Here is a 22,051-nt window from a genome sequence, read left to right as displayed (position 1 = left end):
TAACACACGCATGCACAAACCCAGTGGTTAGGGATTGGGGGATTACCAATTGCTGACTTGTCTTAGGGGATAAACTATGGGGATAAAGCCTCTGTGTGACCAGCCTCTCTGAGTTAATACAGAAGAATAACCAGAAAGGGAAAGGGAAGAGGACGGCTAACTTGCGGAGATCCATCACTTCTAAGATAAAAGGTAGGATAATATACATTCAATTTCCATTGAATTACAACAAGGGACTCTCTCTGCATTGCATGTTTTGGGTCGTTTTTTTTTTTTTTAACTGATTAACCACTGTAATACTGTTAATGATCACAATTTCCTGTTGCAAATGTGAACTTTAAACCATGAAATAATTACTTTATATGTGTATAATGAAAGCAAATAGCAAATAAACTGTAGTACTAATGAACTCAAGTTATTTTGACTGTTTGTCTCTCAGTTCAATTCAAATTAGCTTTATTGGCATGAATGTGTAACAACAATATTGCCAAACCATCATACAAACTACATAAGAACAATCAACCCCATACATTTCATTAAAGACTCTCTCTCTCTCTCTCTCTCTCTCTCTCTCTCTCTCTCTCTCTCTCTCTCTCTCTTTGGTGTATGCTAACTATTGTTGTGAAACTAAATTTAATTTTCTATCCTGTGTTGTAATTTTACAGGATCATGTTTTAATTAAATGTTCTTATGCCAACAGCAACAGTATTACTGTATCTGATAGTCTACAGGCAATTTTGACATAATGGATAACAGATCCTATCAAATTATCTTCATTTTGTTTTTCTTGCTAATAAACCAGAAAACTAATTGGCAATGAGCAGCTTTAGTAGCTCCAGGCATTACACAGGCATTACATTTATGGCTCAAAACAATGCATCTCTCACTCCTCGGGTCTCCCTCCCTCATAAATACCTTTCTTTCTTCCATAAGAGTATTATCCAAAGATTTCCCATGTGCACAAAGCAGTTCTGTGTTACATGCACCTCTACTAAGGCCCTCGGTGAACAAACTCATTGTATCCTATAGTCAATAAACCAGGACAATGCCACAATAAAACCTCAAATTTGGTTATAGAGATTCCTGAAATAAGTCCATGTATTTCCACTTTCCATTCCATTCCTAAAATATCGGATTTGGCAGTTTGCCATGTCAATACCCAGTAACATTTGCTCACCATGTTTTTTCAGCAAGCAACAAGTCTTCCAAGTGACCAAAAACCCACTTCTAATCAAGGAAGCAGCATGGATATGCAGTTTATTTACGACCTTTTAGGGTAAGAAATATGCGGAACCATAGTTTGGGCAATAATTTGGCAGCTGTAGCCTAACCTTTGATAATGCAAGCTTACACAGCTAGAATATTTTCTAAGACTCAAATTCCTGCCTTGTCAAAACTTCTCCTCTCTCATCTCTTTTAGGGAAAATGCTTGGTTGTACATCATTTCTACCTTTGTGGTGATGTGGATTATCGTGTGGCTGTACAGAGACAGCCTGGAGATAGGGGACATCCCTGACAAGTATGTCTTTGTGACCGGCTGTGACTCAGGTTTTGGAAACCTGCTGTGTAGGAAGCTCGATCGTAAAGGTTTCCATGTGCTGGCTGGCTGTCTCACAGAAAAGGGAGCTGATGACCTGAAAAGGGTGGCTGGGCCTCATTTGAAGACTGTCCTGCTCGATGTGACCAATCTGGACAGCATCCAGAAAGCCATGGAGTGGACAAAGAAGGAAGTTGGCGATAAGGGTAAGAAATGTAAATTATTGAAATATAAGATGACTGTTAATCAAATTTCATAAGGCAGATCCCTAACACAAAACACGCTGTTTCACCTTTTGTCTTTCATTTCCTTTGTAGGACTTTGGGGAATTGTGAACAACGCTGGACGCTCATTACCCATGGGTCCTTCAGAGTGGATGAAAGTGGAGGATTTCCACAGCACACTGAAAGTCAACATGAATGGGGTGATTGCCATGACGATGACTTTCCTGCCCCTCATCAAAATGGCTCGCGGCCGTATTGTGAACGTAGCATCAGTGCTGGGCAGGGTGGCAGCAAACGGTGGTGGATACTGCATCTCCAAGTTTGCAGTGGAGTCCTTCTCTGACTGCCTCAGGTAAGACTTACACAGCCTCATCAAAATTAGATGAGAGTGTGTTTTGCGGAGCCAGTTATTCTCTTTCTCTCCTTTTGAAAAACCTGTATTGTAATTTTAAGGACAAATTGTTGTCCCATGATGGAGGTTTGGAATGCAGACAGGGTTTTATTTTAATAATTTTCAGCAATATAAAAGACAAATAATAGCACATATTTAAAGCAATAAAAACAATAAAACATACTCAGCATGTGCTAGACTGACAAAAATTTGCTGATGAGACCAGACAGGGAAAAACATTCTTCCTTCTCACTGTTTCTCAATTATTTTTATTAAGCTGAACTTACTTTAACTGTTTATTTACTAGATACCCTATTGTGTTTTTATGTCTTACACTCAAGCTACTACAACCATTTATGATATAAAAGATGTTTGCAGAAAGTTGCAGCCGGTGTTACAAACCAGTTTGAAGCTATATATATATATTAAACTTTGAACTTTCATGTATAATGTTATCCTACATCACATTTCTGTTTTCAGGAGAGATATAAACTACTTTGGCATCAATGTGTGCATCATTGAGCCGGGGTTTTTCAAGACTGCAGTGACGAGCCTCGAGCCCCTCGAGAGGGAGCTGCATCGCCTGTGGAACCAACTCAGCCCTGAAGTAAAAGCCAGCTATGGAGACAAGTATCTTGATAAGTGTAAGTACACCTAATGCAAACTATGAAAAAGCATGACATCACTTGTTTATTTGAAATGTGACACAAACATTCTTTATCTGTTTTTGATTTTGATCACATTTCACACTCTCTGTTGTCAGATAATGTCAAATCAAAAGACAAATTGTAAGAGTCAAGCAAAAATCTCATTCTTATGCTGGAAGTTGAAGTTGTTTTTAAATTATAATATGAACTTTAGAGTCACAATATAATGTGATTGTTTGCTAATTTAAAAAAGTTTTCTGTATTCTATATAAAAATCACATTGCATTTACTTCCTGAAGACAAGCAGCTCTGCTGCACCTGAAGGAAACACAAAATGTCCTACTGTCACATATACTTCTATAGTATAAAAACCTTGTATATCTTAATATAGACATCAGGAAATATATACAATGAATGTTCCAGAACACTGTCAAAATTTAGGTTTAATATCATGAATCTCACTCAACAGTATACATTTGAAAGTGAAGTAAAAAAAAGTATAAAATATATTTTAGTTGATCTTCATTTTCAGACATCAAGATCCAGCGTTTGATCATGAATGCAGTCTGTGACACTGACCTCTCCAAGGTGACCAACTGCATGGAGCACGCTCTGACTGCTGCCCACCCGCGAACCAGATACAGCGCCGGCTGGGATGCAAAGCTTCTCTGGATCCCCCTCTCTTACATGCCTTCCTGTGTAGTTGACATTGGGCTGAAGCTGGTGCTGCCTCGCCCCTCAAAGAGTGTGTAACTCATGGTGACGCTGAAGACATGTCTTCAAAGTTATTAGCCTTTTTATGTCATTCCGTGACATTTTTAAGCAGCAAGGAGGTTGAAATGAATGCTTTGCCTTTCAAAATACCCATATTCCTTATCTACGTTGTCCATGCAATGATCTGATGTTGCAATTCTTAAAATATGTATATGCGCACAATCTCCCATGTAAAAGTATTTTTTTCTTATCTAATGTCTTCTTGAGATATTTAGACAATATGAAAGAAAACAATGAAACTGTACTGTGTAATTTACTGTTTAATTATTGTATCTTTTGACACTGTTATTTATGGTCCTTGATTGAAGTTCCTCAGAATGCAATGATCTTATTGTGGACACAAATAAAATAAATGGCTAAAAGCTTTACTACGAAAACATGTCTACACCCTGTACATTACAATAATGTGCCGCCACATCGTGGTGGTTCTAAATAGCCTTGGTGAATGTGAACAATGATGCATGAATGTTGATGATTTTCATGTTTTGATTTTAGCATTTCTCAGCTGTGGGGTGAGATATGCTCCATGAACACTTTTTGATCAATTCTGAATCTCAAAGTGATCTAACTAACACCGAAACCATTCCGTAGCACCTGAAAATCAGCCAGCATCAACATTGTGTTAGTGTGTACTGTAGTGGCATGACATTAATGATTTAAGACATTTTGATCACATTGAAAGTCAGAAACACTATAACAAACAAAAAATGTGCTTCACCAGCATTAGGATCAAACTGCCTGCTTATAATTAACATCCGTTTATATTGTACTGACTGAACATCTTGCCAGGTGGTGCTTATATTCACATAAGGTTGTGAAAAAACACTTCACACAAAAAAGTGTGTGGTGGTCACCATTCTCCACATAGTATAATATTTTTGTGTTTGTCTATGTAAAAAAAAGTTGTGTACTGTACATAGGCTACATATCATATAGTTTTTGTCCCACACTATTCTGCACACTGAGATTATACAAGCATTTAATTCATCTGTGTAATATCTATTTTTCTAGCTGATAGATTTTTGTGTCACTTTAATATCTTCAGTAAGTAATGGTGTGTAATATGTTCTAACAGAAGCGTTACACCTGCTTTTTCAGTTCACCTGATTCACTTTTGCTTTTCAGTTCACTTAACTCACTTTTATTTGTCTTAACATTTTTTGTTGCTTTGACAGTTTATTAGAGTTTTCAGTTAGTTATTGATCAGTTAAGCACAGAATGTAGCACTGAACACGCCCAGCTAGCTGTGACCAGAGTGTTGGCAGATCATGTGATGTTTGACAACAGGTCAAAGGCTTTCTCAGACTTCTCCATGCAGAGGCAGTGACAGCTAGGTGTAAGGTTATGTTATGATTTCACCATAGCTAAGTATTGCTTGCTACTCTACCTCCAGCTCATTCAAAAGACTCAGTTATTATTTATCCAGATTTAGTGACACCAGCCCTAATGGCAGACTTATGTTGTCAAAACATATATCTGGACCCCAGATACAACTGTATCTGTCAGTCAAATAACAGCTGCTACACGAAGTGGTAGGTCTGTAGTGTATCGTGCAGAGCCCCTTGCTGCTTTCAGGTGCCCCTCGTAAAATGTAATTTTCTCTAAATTGCCCACCACACGTTTGGTGATTAATAACAAATGGTCAAAGTTTTTTGTAAAGTAGCGTATTACATAGAGTACTTTATGTATATTAAAGTGTATATGCTAAATATCAGGCATACATATAGCTATATTTTAACAACACAAGCTATATCGCATAAGTTAATTTTGACACTATTCCCGACGACACCTGAAGGCAGCAAAACTTCCCCCCTATCTTTTGAAAGTCAGTGACCTCGCAGGAGCCGATCAAAAAAGAACACCCACTCAAAAACCCCGCGGTGTTGTAGCTCCTGGAGCTTATTATTCACCGTCAGTTAAGTAGAGTTAAATAGAGATCAGATCGGGCTGTCGTGTGTCGCAGCCATGAACTGTCTGAGAGCGTTGCGTCTGTCAAACTCTGGACAGCTGATCGTCAAAAACACTGAAGCGGCGAAGAAGGTTTTCATCATCCAGCCAGCATGTTGTCTGAGCACTAAATCAACAACAGTGCCCCAGAGACGACCGCTTGCTCACTTTGATCATTTCCATCTCAAAACGTAAGTGGCATAACCTTCCTGCTGATGTGGATTCTCCCACAGCGTCACTGATAAATGAGTTTTAGCCGGATTTGGATATTAAATATAGGCCTATTAGACACATTGCAACAGTGGTGGAGTTATTATATTCAGATCCTTTACTTAAGTAAAAGTATTCATTTATTTGTACATCTTCATTTTTAAAGTAAGTAATCACACAAATGTAATGGGAGTAAAAAAATCCTCAAATGAAAGTACAGATTTGAGAGCTATATTTGCTAAAGCACGTGTTACATTCCAGCACTGTATTTCAAAACATATATATTATGGACACAGGATATCCAGAGTTAATCATCTCAATGCCTAATGGAAGAGAATTCAGGTCAGAAAGAAAAGTTACTGGTACATGTTACAGGTATCAGTGTGTCAGTTAGCAGCATGTGTCAGCTATAGATTAGTCAATCAGCACTTTGATAAGAGAGTTTTTAAAGCAACATGGGACACCCATCAGAGCTTCAAAGACAAAAGGTCTCCTGTATACAAACTGCAGGTGAACACGTCAAAATAAAACCGCATAAAGATACTGCAGAATTATTTAAAATAATAAGAGGAACAGTCCTGAAAATCATAACACATATACAAAAAAGAACACAATGTTTTCTGTCATACTGACATGACTTACAAACTCAAAACAACATACAGTGTTGTATAAAGCTATGATTGAATGGAATGCCCTTCCAGGTCAGATTGTTAAAGCTCAAAATAGAAAAAAAAAAACAAAACAAAGAAAGGAATATTTCATGTCTGCTTATATTAGAAAACAGAGTGTGTCATACATTCTTTTATATTTGTATTTCTTTATAATTTGTTATTTCTGTGTATGATTATGTATTTGTTTTGAATGTGATGTCTTATTATGTTGTGTATTTGGTCTGTCTATTGATTGTATTTTCCTTGTAAGCTATTCTTTTGTGCATTGACTGTGTACATTCTTGTAATGTGTTATTTTGTGCATTGATTGTGTAGTATGTTGTTATTCTTATTCAGTGTTTTGTGTGGACCCCAGGAAGAGTAGCTGATGCTTTTTTGCCTCAGCTAATGGGGATCCTAATAAATCAAATCAAATTAAATCAAATTTATCTGTAAATTAACCTAAAGTCAATCTCAAAAGGAAATGATCATTTGAGCCACGTCATTTGTAGCTTTGTGTAAATAAATAACACAAGAAGAATGATGGCTTTCCTGTTTTCAAGAGCTTACTCTTCACTTCGGCAGGAATGCGTATTCAAAGTCCCCCAGCTCTGGAGTGGAAGACATGCTTTATTACACCATTACAGAGGGGAAAGAGCAAGTCCCCATTTCATACTTTACCTCAGTAAGTAGTTGAAGGAACACCCACCATCCCCAGCGACATCCATCCATCCATTGTTATCATGTTTTCATCTGTTCTATTGTCGTTTGCAGGCCCTGAAGAAAACTGGCCTTCACCCATCAGACCCTCGTCTGAAGGACTGCATGGAGAAGCTTCGAAGCGCTGCAAATGAATCTGTTAGCGAGGTGATAATGGACAGAGACCTTTTCCACAGGTGAGACAGTGGAGGCGATAGACAAGTGGTGAAGACTGAATCAAACAATCAATCACCTAGTGAACTAATAGACAGCAATTTACTAAAAACAGCAGAAAAACTTAAAATATGTAGATGCACATAACTTGAGTACGCTTACCATGTAGAGAGAGGACACACGGCTCACAACAAAGACTGATTATCTTGCAAACGGTCCCATTTTATTTGGAAATCAACTTTATATAATTTATAACAACTTTTTTTACTTTTAATATTCATCACAAACCAAATGCTAAGGGTTTTATTCTGTTGGGATGACATACAGCCAATCGACACGCTCTGTCTAAATAATACGTGTGGTCCTCCATTTGTCCAAATTTCTCTTCTTTTCTTACTTCTAATAAACCTGTTGACGTTACTTGTTCTTCTTCTACTTCGTCTTCTTTGTACATATTCAACGTAGCACCATTTGTCCATTTGGGTTACTGTAGAAGCATGGCAGGCACAACATGTTGACATCCATGTAAGAAGATATACCTGCGGTGTATGTAGATAGAAATGGCTCATTCTAAGGTAATAAAAACATAGTGGTTCATTATGCAAAATCACATATTGCATTTACATATTTTTCATATATGTAATATGTAATATGGTTATAACAGTTAATTTGCTGTCCATGTAGAGTGAAATACATGTCTGTGTGTCATTTATATGCTCTGATAATACTAATCCAACACATCTTTGTAGTAGCGTCCATACTGATTCCACATTGCGACTTAAGAGCACTTGAACACACTGAGGTCGGAAGAATGACTTCAAAACTCTGGAAAAGGGACCATCTGAGGAGAGCTTGAATGAACCATGAGCTACTGGTTGCAATTCGCTACCCTCACCACTAGATGCCACTAAAACTTACACACTGAACCTTTAAGGTAAACTGCCTCTGAGTACGTCCAGTTATATCTTCATCCTAAGGGACACATTATAAAGTATATTATATATTCACTGCAAACATCGGGATGTTTTTGAGCCAGGGGTAAACTCCTGAACATAATGCTTTAGCTCAGATTCTTATTTGCTGTGTTCTCTGTGTGCTTTCTCAAAAGCCCACAAATTATGAAAGGATTTACCATCTGTACATAAACTTCTAATATAGCAGATCTGCAACTCAAAACAAGGGTAACTTTCTGGGCAACTTTAATGAGCAATAGTGCCCAAGAATTATGGATTTAATCACATAGTTGACAGAACATATAACACTAGATTTGTCTCACTTTTGTTGCCCGTTTCTGGGAGTGTTGCTCTTCTTCCCATCAAAATGGACTTATATCTCAATGTTGACTGTCTCACTGTGTTTTGTTTTCCATTCACCACCCGGCGCAGGCATGAGACCAAACTATTTTTAGTCTGACCTTCCAACAACAATCCATTGTAATGAAGGATTGTTGTATATAGACCTGCGGCATGATTGTCGCTCAGCCTCTGTCTTCAACATGCTTTACGTTCTAAATACTTGATGACAGTAGCAAGGTAGTCAACATGATGGATGTGGAGGGAGTCAGAACTGAAGAAGGTTGACACAATAACATGAACACATTTATGATGCAATGTAATTTGATTAATACATTTTTGAGACTGACTGAAAGGTCTTGATTCAGCTCTGTGGTAGTTTTTAAGGCTGTAGTTTATGGTGCACTTTAGTTGCAATACTGCAGAGTGGTCATGCTCCCACTCCCATCATATACACGAAGGGCTGTGTTGGGGGTTAATGACCCGGGGTCATGAATAGTGTCAAGGAAAATAGTTATTTCTTCGACCTGCAATCAGTTAAATAAATAATACCAAAAATATAATAATAGCTAACAACAAAAACACATGTATATATTTACCATATCACTGTGGGTTCTGTTGGTTATATATATGTATATATGTATAGCTAAACAAAACAAGTAATTAATCATGCATGTTAACACTTCAATGAAAGCTAACATGTGCATAGACATGTGGTGAAATATTCCTTTTGGTTAGTCAAAACCCAGAGGTATGCAAGTCAGTGTTATGTACTGTGTTAGGACATGTCAGCATTAGTTAATGTCAAAAGCAAAGGCCTATTGCTCAGGCTGATAACTAGCAGCTGCTGCTCTGCACTCACACCCGTGAATCCACACAAACACACACACACACACACACACACACACACACACACACATACACACACACTCCACACACATACTATGTTACAGTGTTTTAAAATTTGTAACACAATCTCTACACTGAGTTCACATTTTTCAAAACCGTTCACACAGTTCTCTTTACGGACATGCAACTCACAGCACAATAGTTAATCTCACATCCAAAATGCACTAATGCAACCAAAACACTTGATACCCATCTCAGGATCAGCTCTTATACATGAACACTGACAACATTTGTCTCTCAACAGTGACACTTTGTCACGTGTAAATATTGTTTTGATGTGATGTTTTATGTATTAATAATTAATAAAGCTATAATGACTCCTGCATGTCCGATCCATCTCTGGCAGTCTTATGCAGATACTGTATGTCCAGACATCCAGCTTTCATTGCGTCCAAAAGCCACATCTGATCATGTGGCTGGTGGTCATAAACTTTAAACCACCGTGAGGACAATAATTCCTCTATGGGGTTGTAATGGAGAGTAAAGTTGGAAGGAAAAGTGACACCATGCTAGGCTGGGCTGTAAACCAATCTGTGACTGGAATTGGTGAAATGCCACACTGCCCCATACCGTTACAAAACCTTCTGCGTTCTGCCTCACTGGCCCCCCTTTCCTCAACCAGCACATTGAGGTAATCAGGGACAGAAAATAGGCGATCAATGTTGAAGGCCCCAATTACGAGTTAATGCATTTTAATTTTATATATTTATTTATATGTAGCATTATTTGTAGCAAGTCTGTGTTGTGTTTTGAACTTTAAAAACTAAAGGTGACCGAGCCTTCTCAGTAGCTGCTCCTAATCTTTGGAATACTTTACCTGTTCAAATAAGAAATGCCCAAACTCCTGACACTTTCAAATCCTTGCTAAAGACCTATCTTTTTTCATTGGCCTTCAAACAGTGTTGAGTAGTGACATTTATTTTATTTTTTACTTTTTCTACTGTTGTCATATATATCTGTTGTCTATTGTGGAAAGCACTTTGGTCAACTAGTGTTGTTTTTAAATGTGCTATATAAATAAACTTGAACTTTAACAGTTTTGACAACAGTATATTAAGATGTCCAGAACAGACTGTAAATACTGTTGGTGGTGGTTGAGTTTGAGTGAGAAAACAGTTCATGGATTCTGAAAGATGCAGTCATTGAATGTATTTTGTGTCAGAGCAATGAAAAGGGATCCATAGTTTAGTCCACAGTGACTTCTGCTGTGAAGACTGTGTTTCAAGAGTTTTGCAAAGGTGAACTCAGTATTGAGGAAAGTGAGTTAGCCATTTACAAGTAAAAAATTTACTTTAATATTTAGAAAATATTAAAATAATTTAGGAAAGTATTACATTTTCACTAATTGCTTTGGAGTACTTCCTCATTATGGTGTTTTCCTTTCAGGTGTGTCGGTGGAAACATTGTCCTGCTGATCCAGGCCTTCAGAAAGAAATTTATCATCCCTGAGTTTGATGTGTTTGCACAAAAGATCAATGAAATCTACAACACAGTGCAAAAACAAAGAGATGGGAAGGTAGGTATTTGTTGTGTGTTTGTTCCTTATTATATACAATTGGAATTTCTAGGTCTTGAGTGAACACAAGGAGTTTAGAAATAGATAGCTTAGCATTGTTTAAGCCTTGCACATGTGGTTAACTAACTATTTCACATATTGTGATATGTACTGCAGACAATATAGTCAGGAACAATCAGTTAAAGATTGAAATGGCTCTCTATAACATGCTGCCTTTCCACTATTTGCATCAAATTGTATACTGAAGATGAGACAGAAAATGCTGACTCTCTTCACTGACTCTTCCTTACTCCATCTTCCAGCTCAGAATAAAAATAATTAAACCCCTCCTCTGCTGCAATACCTATGGTTGTGACACTTACTCCATCATGTTCAACTGGTTGGACTCACAGTGGCTCTCTTGTGTATTCTGGCTTTAGGTTGCAGACTACATCCCCCAGTTGGCCAAGTTTAGCCCCGAACTGTGGGGTGTGTCTTTGTGTACAGTGGATGGCCAGAGGTAATTAATTACAGATTTGTATTTGACAAAAAACAGCCTCACCGACAGAGGCAATGAACTATGGCTGTAAATTCAGGGAGCATTCTGCTCCCCAAGTGTGACCTGTCCCTGAGATATATCTCACCTATTACCCGAATTAAGTCTACTAAGAAATGTCCCTACACTCAGTAGATGGGAGTTTATTGAATTCTAGATGTTCAAATAAGAACATTTCGGAGCACTTAAAAGACTTCTTGTCCTTGCTTGCTTCCAAGTTGAGAGTGATTTGATGTGACTGAGGAGGATGAAGAAGACTGTGTAAGTTGTTCAGAACAACTACTGAATGAGCCATGTGGTGAGACTGTTAACTCAATTACTGTTTTAAAGATAAAGAATGTACTTTTAATCTAATAAGATTAGTACTTTCTGTTAATGATAGACTGAACTTGTCTGTCATGCAAAGTCTTCTTGCTTTCGATGATTAATGATTAATGATTAATGATTGTTTGATGATCGATGATTTTAGGCCTCCTGAAGAAAAGAGGATAGTTCTTGATAGGAAAGCTGTAAGTTGTACTTGCCCTTTCTCGTATTGGTACCGTTGACATGACTCTTGCGCAAGACACCCCCTTTGCTCAAACGGCCCAGTGCCCAACAGATATGACTGTGGTAGTACTCAGCAATACGACCAGACTGCAAAGTACAGTACATCTTCCTGGTGTGATTGTCAAAGTGGAGCAGTTTTATGTTAAGTGTAACTGGAAACATTATTTTCTATATTCTTTGTTCTTTTTTATGTATCTACTCTGTCTTCTTCCTCCAGGCACTCAGTAGGTGACACCAAGCTGCCTTTCTGCCTGCAGTCCTGTGTGAAACCCCTGCAGTACGCTGTCGCTGTCCATGAGGCAGGAACAGAGACTGTTCACCGTTATGTTGGCATGGAGCCCAGTGGATTCAAGTTCAATATGCTGTCACTTGATGATGAAGGTGTGTAAGGCATCATCACTGTCCTGCGTACATCACCCAGTGTGAGGAAATGACACTTCTTGAGATATTTATGTGATTTACTGACTGTATCTGTGTAATTACTCACTGAATGATTATTGTCTTCCTCCATCATATTTTCACCACATCATATCTTTTTAAAAGCTTTGTTTTTTGTTTGCAAACAAGAAAGAAATGTAGCTGTGGTCTGAGGCTCACAATTTTAATTGCACTTTAGATGTGTAATCAATAATTCTCTTGCAGTAAATATTGTAAAGGTCATGCCATTTCTCTCTTCTGTCTCTCGTTAACTTTTCCAATTGCATAATAATGCAAGCTCTAGAGCTAAAACTGCTAGTTAACCCCTTGACACCTGAATGTATTTACCATTATATAAGAAAATGTATTATTTTTGTTTTCATTTGCTTTCAAGTTGATGCTAAATTAAGTGGAGATTGTTAATTTTTCTATAGAACATAGGGAAGATATAAATTCAGGTATGATGCAAATAAGCGACGACAGGAAATAAAAACAAGAAACCAGTGCTTGCAAAAGGTTCCTAGGTACATATTGAATATGCACAAACAGGCATTGATGGAATTCATATGCTATCTTGGCTGCAGTTTGAAAGGAAGCGGTGTGATGCGAATTTGTGACAGTCAGCGTTAAGGGGTTAATCGTTTAATCAATCAACCAAAGCTTAATCTGCAATTATTTTGATAATTGATTATTAATTGGAATTGTTTTTTCAATCAAAAATACCAAACACTTGCTGGTTCTAGCTTTTGATGGTATTAGTAAGATTAGAATATGATATTATACTAGGCACAATACTATACTAGGGACTAGGCAATAAAGATAATGTACTGATTGATTGAATAATTGATTGATTAGTGCCCAAACAACAAATGTATTATTTAGTATAGAACTCCATATCAACGTTGTGCCTTATCTCATTGTTCTTTCTCCCAGATAAACCCCACAACCCCATGGTGAACGCTGGAGCCATAGTGATCAGCTCTCTTATCAAGGTAAACAGATGGACATGCATGGTGTTGAGTCAGTACATAGAGTAAATCACTCTCTTTTAGCAAAAAGTCAGTCACACAGAAAATTTTACAAACTGTTACTTGTACTTTGGAATCACTCAAGCTTTTTTACATTCAGAAATTGACAGGATTCCCACTGGTCATGGAATTTGTGGAGTATCATTATATTTTGCGGGACTCTGCACATGAAAGTCAGCATAAATCATTGCTTATTGAAGGTCACATGATTTGAACATGCTAAAATGTTTTTTGTTAATTTTTGCATACATATTTTTTTTTAACAAATGAGTTGCTTATTGTCATTATTTGAAACCTTTATTGACATATTTCTCATTACATTGAAGAATGTTTTTTTTAGCTAGACAAAGCTACCAAAGCTGCCAAGTATTCAAATGGATTCTGCAAAAATATTAATCTTGTTATTATTTTAAATAATGAACAAGTTCTGCCAGCCCTGTATGGCCATGATATGTGCATTATGTTGTAGTTTAGAGCATGAAGTTTGTTGAGTGTCTGTTGAGATATATGGTTGTCCTGTTTAGTACCTGAACTCCTCCTGAGCTCTGTGGTTTATGATCACTGCCTAATCTTTCCTCTTGCTGTACCAGCTAATAATAGGATATTAAATTATGCAATCGTTGAATCATTCATGTATTGTTTCACAATGTCTAATGAGTAGTACTTAAGTCATTTTCGGTTTTCATGACTATGGGAATGGCATGAGTGTAGCAATTACAATCAGCATATTTTTATACAAGCATATATCGCTTTGTTTGCAGCCTCGTTCAAATAAGGCAGAGAAGTTCGACTATGTAAGTAGAGTGCCTCTTCTCTTCTCTGTATATCTCTGAATATGATTATCTCAGTGGTCAGAGTTATGCTGCATTACACATATAATTTTGTCTTTGTTCGCCAAGGTTATGGAGTTTGTGAAAAAGATGGCAGGTCAAGAGTATGTGGGATTCAGCAATGCCACGTGAGTGTACTGTTTTTATGTCATTTTAGGCATTTTATGTTATCACCCATCTTAGTTTAGCACACCTAGATTGAAAGTGTCAGGCAAATGGCCTGTCCACTGCCCTATTGCATTATTGATGTTTCAGTATTGACCCCCTCTGCTTCTCTGTCTCTCAGGTTCCAGTCAGAAAAAGAAACAGGCGACAGAAATTTTGCCATTGGATACTACATGAAAGAGAAGAAGGTCCGTCACAGAATGCTGAAATGTGCGGCATTATAAATGCCTTTTATTTACTGTTGTATCCGTTTGAGACAAAGCTTAATGTTTATATACATACTTCCAACTGAGGGTTTTTGCATTCACATGTTTTTGTGACATGTTTCTTTAAACTTTTACTGTATTTTCGTATTGCGATGACTCTGCCAGTTATTCTCTTGCGTCACTGATTAATTCATTCATTTAGTCTATAAACATCAGTGAAAAGTTTGAAAAAAATTTCCTCCAATCAGTTACTGCTGTCACAGCCCAGCTCATGGACTGGACAAAAACGGGAGACACAGGGGTAAACTAAATAACAAAGTGATTTATTAATAAGAAAATAAGCAAAACCAATGAATGGGAAGAATCTGTAAAGTCAGTAGTGTAGGGAGTGGATGAGTGAAAATGTGCTGCATGGATGTTGTGCTGTAAAAACAAAGACAAGAAACCAAACAAACAAAGGAAGCTGTGAGATGAGGAGGTCCAACCCAAGACTGACTGCTGCTCTGGCTTATATGCATGGGGCACACCGGGCCCAGGTGTGTCCCATGCCGTTGATTACCCTGCCAATCATGTCTGCAGCCTTGGAGACAGAAAGTACACCAACGGCAATATGCACCCTGCAGAGTCCGTCACACTGCAAAACAGAGAAAACCAGCCAATTATCACATTGGAAAAGCTGAAACGTGAACATTTGGAAAGAAATACTTAAATGAACAATCAATTTTCAAAATAGTTGTTAATTCATTTTCTATTAAGTTGTATCAGCTCTACATATAAAAGGCATTTACAATTGCAAGCATTAGCTAATGTTCAGAAAACCTAGATATCATTGTTGTTCGGTAAAAAAAGGAAAAATAGCATGCTTGTCCGATGTATACGTTTTATATTTTGTTATTGTTTGTTTGAAGGGGTTTTGTGAGCCCAATATTCCTACAGATATCTCCAATCACAGAATACAGTTTAATCTTATCTAATCTCTAAAATATTCTTTTTAGATTTCTAATAAAATATAAAATTCCTTCTGCCATCCGTTTTGTTAGAACAACTGAAAGTCCTTCTCTGTAGCCTCGTCATACATCTCCCACACCCCTCTGCTTATCGCCACTTTATCATGTTAGAGGGGTTATGCATTACCTTTTGACCCTGGGAACTGTGTTGTTGAGGGCAATAACAAGAAACACTGATCCCATTTGATGGACCAAACTAAGATAGTATGGTATATCTGAATACTGTTAGGCCAGAATACTTCAATCAAATAGTCATGATGATCATATTTCATTCCCCAGTGTTTTCCTCCGGACGCAGATATGATCGATGCCCTGGACTTCTACTTCCAGGTAAACTGCTCTGCTATAAATGGAGCTCTTCGTGAAGAATCTTTAAGTCGGATATTGATTTAGCTGTAGTGAAAATAGTTTCATTAGCTTTGACCATAAACTCATACTCCTTTGGTCTCAGCTTTGCTCCATCGAGGTGACCTGTGAATCAGGAAGTATCATGGCTGCCACTCTGGCCAACGGAGGGATCTGTCCAATCACAGGCGAGCGTGTCCTGAGTGCAGAGGCAGTCCGAAATACTTTGAGTCTCATGCACTCGTGTGGCATGTATGACTTTTCTGGTCAGATGGCCTTTCATGTGAGTAACACCAGGAAGTGTGTGTAGACTCTCACCACCACTCTGACACAACAGAAATAATGTTCACTAAAAGATGAATCAGTTTTCGGTGTGATCACTTACCTACGCTGTGAAGGAAATGCTTGTTAATGAATCCAATCCCACATCCAGCTTCTCACTCTCATCTCCCAGGTGGGTTTGCCGGCCAAATCTGGGGTGTCCGGTGCAGTACTGCTGGTGATCCCGAATGTCATGGGAGTGATGTGTTGGTCTCCTCCACTGGACAGAGTTGGAAACAGCGTCCGGGGAATACACTTCTGTCAGGTAAGACCGAGAGTTACAGTTTCTCTTCTGTTTCTTTTGCATTTGGACTGCAATTCAGACTGTACCGCTTAGTTGCACTTATCAATTAACGTTAATGGCCGATCAGCACCTAAAAGTTTAGGCACAAACAATCAATATCATCAAGATGTAAACCATGTAGCTGCCTTACAGAGAACAAATTGTAGAAGGGGCTGATTTTACATCCAAGTGACCAGGTTAGGTTTGAATTTTCTGATAACCTTTGTTGATAAGCTTGTTTTGCTCATATTATAGTTGTCTTTGTCTTAAAACATAGAAATAATAATAAAATAATAATAATAAGTACTCAGGGACAGGGGTTTCAAATTAGTCATGGCTAGAAACCTGTATGCTTGATCTGCTTTTTATACTTTATAAAGCATATCATTCATTTGTCCCTGTCAAATAAACAAGAAATAAAAATAAATACTGTATCTTATCATCCTCAGGAGCTCGTGTCACTCTTCAATTTCCACAATTATGACAACTTGAGGCACTTTGTGAAGAAGCAGGACCCTCGCAGACAGGGTGGAGATGACAGGGTTTGTTGCTTTGTTAGTTTGTTCTCTCTGATATGATTAAATGTGTTATTTGTCTCTATTACTTATGTTACTTCCCTTTATTTGCAGAACAAGTCTGTTTTCAGTTTGATGTTCGCCGCCTACAGTGGCGATGTGTCAGCCCTGAGAAGGTACATTACCAGCAAACCTGATTATTGTTTGTCCCGTATAATAGATGGAATTCAGAACACTTCAGTTCAAAATCTCTGGGTTGAGATGTGATGACTGTTAAGACCAGTTATAATAGTTTATGATTCACATAATTTGCTCCTCATAATTGACTCTTGCACTATGTTGAAGCATGTGCATTTGTTAATGTTTTTCTACTAATTTAATCAGTCATCATTTTATTTGTCACACACCTAGAGTGGTGCTACTCACGACTCTGTCAATTCTGACACACCAGTGACTTTTTTATTTGTGTATTATTACAATTATTAATCTTCTGGAGCTGTTAGTAAAATATCTCATATCAACATAAATGTCGACGTAACTGAAAATTCCGTAATCGCTCATACTGTTATTTGCATGTGGCTTCAAACTTAAGTACAATGCTAAAATGTGTATTGTTTTTGTATATTTATATTACTATGAGGGAAAATATTTTTTGTATCAACAAAAGTATCGTTAAATTGTACTGGTATTTATTCCTTCAGGTTTGCTCTCTCATCCATGGACATGGACCTAAAAGACTATGATTCTCGAACAGCGCTACATATCGCTGCAGCAGAGGGTGAGCTCCACATAATTTGTTCGTCTGTGGTCTTGATATGTTTTAAAGGAGCAACACTAAATCAAGTAACTTAGGCAAAACTATAAAACAGTCAGGCAGCAAATCTGTGTGACCACTGGTCAAAAATAAACATTCCAACACAGAGACATCCTTAGCTATTAAAGGTCAGAGAAGGCATTACAGAGCACAGAAATCAAAAATAGGAACTCCAAAAAAACATGAGACATTGACAGAAAATAAAAAAATAAATACCTCCGGAGAGCTGAACCCCAGAACCCCAGCAGCTCTAGATGCAACACTTACCCCCCAGTTTATGGAGATTGCTAAACTCTATCAAGAGTTTTGGCTACCAACAACAATGAGGTTAGACAGTATGTAGAAATTCTTGACACAGCAACCCAAGATCCCCATTATCACACACCCACAAACTTCTATTTAAACTCAGTTGAAAGGACAATTGCATTTTTCTTGCATTGTACGTTGACACTTGCATGTGTTGCTGTTCTTCATGCCCACCCTGTTTTTCATTAATTCTGTAAAAGAAATGTTTTTCTTTATCTCATTATGTCATCTGGCAAAAAGATTAGGAATTTTATGTTTATCTATTACTGACACAGAAAAATACTTACACTTTACACAAATTACAAAAGTTCTTTGGTTTGACCCTCACAGCTGTAATTAGTGCCAAGTTAGTTTTCACTTCATTTGTGATTAACTGTAGAGGCACAGTACCTTTGGCTCATACTACACCAAACCATTAAAGAACCACCTCACAAACCCTTACAGACCGCCATATGGTCGATTATTTGTCTTCTGCTGTGGTCTAAGTTTATTCACAGCACAAATTTAATGCTCTACTGCATTGTCTTTAACAGTACAAATTTTCAAAAAGAGCCTTTTAAGCAAGTCATTTGTTTACAAGATTACTGTTTTCTTCCAAATGAAAAAGGCAGAGCTTTCTTCTCCTAAATCGGATTCTGAGGTGGCTTGTGACTGGCGGGAATAATGATACATCGTTTTTTAAATTTTAATGGGCATTTTGCTCTTGCATTGCTTTTTGACACCAAAGTGAAAACGGTTTCTAAGTTATCAGGAAAAGATGAATCTAATTCTCCCCGTCGAGAAACTATAAACTGTCATCTTTTCTGTTTATTCTCAGGTCACTTAGATGTGGTGAAGTTCCTTACTGAAACCTGCAAAGTTGATCCATTTGTAGAAGACAGGTGAGATCAGCATCACTTCTGTCTTCTTTAGCTTTGAATTTCTAAACTGTTCAATATGTTTGATCATGAGCAAATATTTTGACTTCTAGTTTGTTTTTTGTTGTTTTCAGATAGAATCGTTAAGGTCTTTTCCTATCCTTTTTTCAAAAGCTCACTTTGCTGAGAATAACCCACATTTGGATGCTTCTTCTTCTTTCCCATCCCATCTACCATTAACTGAAAATGTATAATGATCTTTCAGAGCAAAACATACAAACACAACTACATCTGCATAGAGTAGATATACTCTAAAGGATAATTCCGGTATATTTCAACCTGGCGTATTTCCCATAAACGTGGCTACTCTATCAGCACTAGTCGACAAAACTGCACAACGTGTATCTTGTCATTTTTTAATCTTGAAATTAGGAAACTTGATGGCAGAAACCATTTTATCTCACTTGCTGGTATACTTCTCTAGCACAAACAAACACTTAATGGACAGCCTCACACATGTAAACAAACCTATGTGCAAGCTGACCCAGATGTAGATCCCTATGCAGTAAGCCATAATGGCACAGAGACAAGTATTGTCTTTGGAAAGCTGTAGGTGGCTCACACAGCTTGTCCTGCTTGTTTTGAGTCCTTGTTTCTCCAAATGTCTTCAACAGAGGTGGCGAGTTCAAAGTTAGCATGACCTATAGAGTAACAATTGCCACATTTTTGGGTTTCCTTTAATGACAGATGAAACACCAAAGTGTGAATAAATTAATACATTCTAAGAGTGAACCTTTGAGCTGAAATTGTCTTAACCACAAATTGTTAATCTATAATTGAATACTGAAATGTGCATTGCTGGAAATTCTCCTATATAATTTATCTGCTGATTTCTCTATTTATCTTTACTTTTACTCATTGCTGCGCAGGTGGGGGAACCTACCAGTTGATGATGCCATGCAGTTCGGACATGACGAGATGGTGAAGCTGCTGAAAGACTACCAGCAGGTCTGCAGGCAGCAGGAAATACAGCACCCTAAGGCCGAGCATTCCTCAAAGTTGGACACTATCGAGGGCATGGTGTGATGTCTTTAAATAAAGTCTACAAAGTGCAACATGTTTGAAATATGAAGGTCAGTTTGTAGCACATAAAATGAGTGCCAAGCAAAGAGCAGAATATGACTAAATAAACATGAATTAACTATGCAAACTGCAGTAAAAGAGAATGTTTATCAGTGAACAGGAAAATGGAATATACATTTAGTGGACACTTTTATCCAAAGCAACTTACAATTGCTATACATGTCAGAGGTTGCATGCCGCTGGAGCAACTAGGGGTTAATTGTCTTGTTCAGGGACACAATGGTGGATGGGTCACAGTGGGGGATTGAACCGAGGTCTCTCACACCAAAGCTATAGGCATATCCATTGTGCCATCGCCACCCCTCAATATAAAGTAGAGAAGAAAATACAATACAGACAATAGGAGAGAGTAAGCATAATAAGCAAGCCAACAGAATACAACATTTGTGGGCTTGTGTAAACAGTAACATATGCTGCTAACAGACTCAGACTAATTTCGAATCAGTGCTGCTGGAATATATCACCAGCCTGGACACAATGTTCACTTTATGGTAATATTCATGTAGGCTTATATGTAGCATAGATTCTTAGTATTGTTGAGGAGGCATTTGATAAACTCAAAAGGTGGATATTTGTCCTTCTATTGCTTCTCATTTCTTACAGCAGTACATTTTTATTGTGCCTTGTTGAAACCTTCAAGTATGCCAAACTATCTGAAATGTTTGGATGCAAGACTCATGTATCGCTAATTGTGGGAGGCAAGGTAAGGAATAGTACATGATCCCTATAAATTGAATGTCAGATATATTGTATATATTGTGTTCTTCAGCTGTAAATAAGTACACTGGATTGCTGATACATAAATATATTATTATACAAAATGTCATAACTTTTATGCACATTTTAACTCTGCGTGAACAAGAAATTCCAAAGACTAATTTATCATGTGAATTATTTTGACATTGAAGACATCCATTAAACATATTTTATTTATCTGCCACCCATAGTGTAGTTTTGTTTTGATTTTATTAGAGGAGTCAATGCATCATGCAGTCAACGATTTGATGTTAAGACAGTAAGCGGCATGTACTAAATCAGCTGAATGTAGGAATACAAGATGAAGAAGCAGCAGGAGACGTCTGGTGTTGTCAGGAGGTGGTCGGCAGTGAATTGTTTTAAATGCCGTTATTACAACAGTGTTTCTTTGCATAATTGTGTTTTTTAGGAAACAGACAGTAAGGAGATAAATTCACCTGTGGCTACAAATGAGACAACTAACTTACACTGTGGCATGGCCATCTCATTTTAACAGACTTTCCCTTGTATTTATTTATAAATTTGGAATTAATCAGTGTTGACTGACTGTCCCTTTATTGACCTGGTCCATGTAGCTGTTTTAGGCTGAGACGCAGGCGAACACAGTGATTGCATGTGCTTCAGGTTTCCTAGCTTCCACCAGGAGGCACTGTGCCCCCATCAAATACATTTCTGTGATCTGGACTGGTAAACCCACAGCATCAGATGCAGCAGCTGTAGATCCCTGTGCAGGAAAATAATGTTACAGAGTAGAAAAGAGCTTATATCAGACTGGCCTGTACAGGCCATGATCATGTATAGATCCTCTATTTTGCTCCACTGGAGCAATAAGCAGGAAGTCCTGTTTCAGCTGTGCAGACAAGACGCCATCAGCTAATAAGGAAACAATGAAAAATAATTTATTTCTAACTGCTCTCGAAGTGTTTCTTTCAACTGTAATTGCTTTAGTCTGTTAGACCAATACTGCTCCTGCATGGGAAAAGCCTGTGCATTTTGAGTGAAAG

General features: G+C 37.7%; 2 protein-coding genes across 2 annotated transcripts; both read left to right on the top strand.

The window, feature by feature from the left end:
• The first annotated feature begins 1,146 nt into the window (after positions 1-1,146).
• On the top strand, positions 1,147-3,950 carry rdh5 (retinol dehydrogenase 5 (11-cis/9-cis)). Its single transcript, XM_038697112.1, has 5 exons — positions 1,147-1,276; positions 1,421-1,743; positions 1,855-2,113; positions 2,633-2,796; positions 3,332-3,950. Exons 1-5 carry the CDS (start codon positions 1,179-1,181, stop codon positions 3,550-3,552), a joined length of 1,065 nt encoding a protein of 354 aa, XP_038553040.1. The 5' UTR covers positions 1,147-1,178; the 3' UTR covers positions 3,553-3,950.
• A 1,443-nt stretch (positions 3,951-5,393) lies between these two features.
• gls2b (glutaminase 2b (liver, mitochondrial)) lies at positions 5,394-21,589 on the top strand. Its single transcript, XM_038697109.1, has 18 exons — positions 5,394-5,711; positions 6,966-7,065; positions 7,155-7,276; positions 10,841-10,970; positions 11,390-11,469; positions 12,272-12,435; positions 13,405-13,463; positions 14,261-14,293; positions 14,399-14,457; positions 14,616-14,682; positions 15,987-16,037; positions 16,159-16,335; positions 16,507-16,638; positions 17,106-17,198; positions 17,286-17,347; positions 17,873-17,949; positions 19,109-19,172; positions 20,078-21,589. Exons 1-18 carry the CDS (start codon positions 5,539-5,541, stop codon positions 20,232-20,234), a joined length of 1,800 nt encoding a protein of 599 aa, XP_038553037.1. The 5' UTR covers positions 5,394-5,538; the 3' UTR covers positions 20,235-21,589.
• Positions 21,590-22,051: the final 462 nt, after the last annotated feature.

This window comes from Micropterus salmoides, unplaced genomic scaffold (assembly GCF_014851395.1).
Source record: "Micropterus salmoides isolate LMB-PRFRI ecotype aquatic unplaced genomic scaffold, ASM1485139v1 Ms_hic_scaffold_4, whole genome shotgun sequence".
Taxonomy (NCBI): domain Eukaryota; kingdom Metazoa; phylum Chordata; class Actinopteri; order Centrarchiformes; family Centrarchidae; genus Micropterus; species Micropterus salmoides.
The sequence above is the reverse complement of the archived record's forward strand: the minus strand, read 5'-3'. Positions and strand labels throughout refer to the sequence as shown.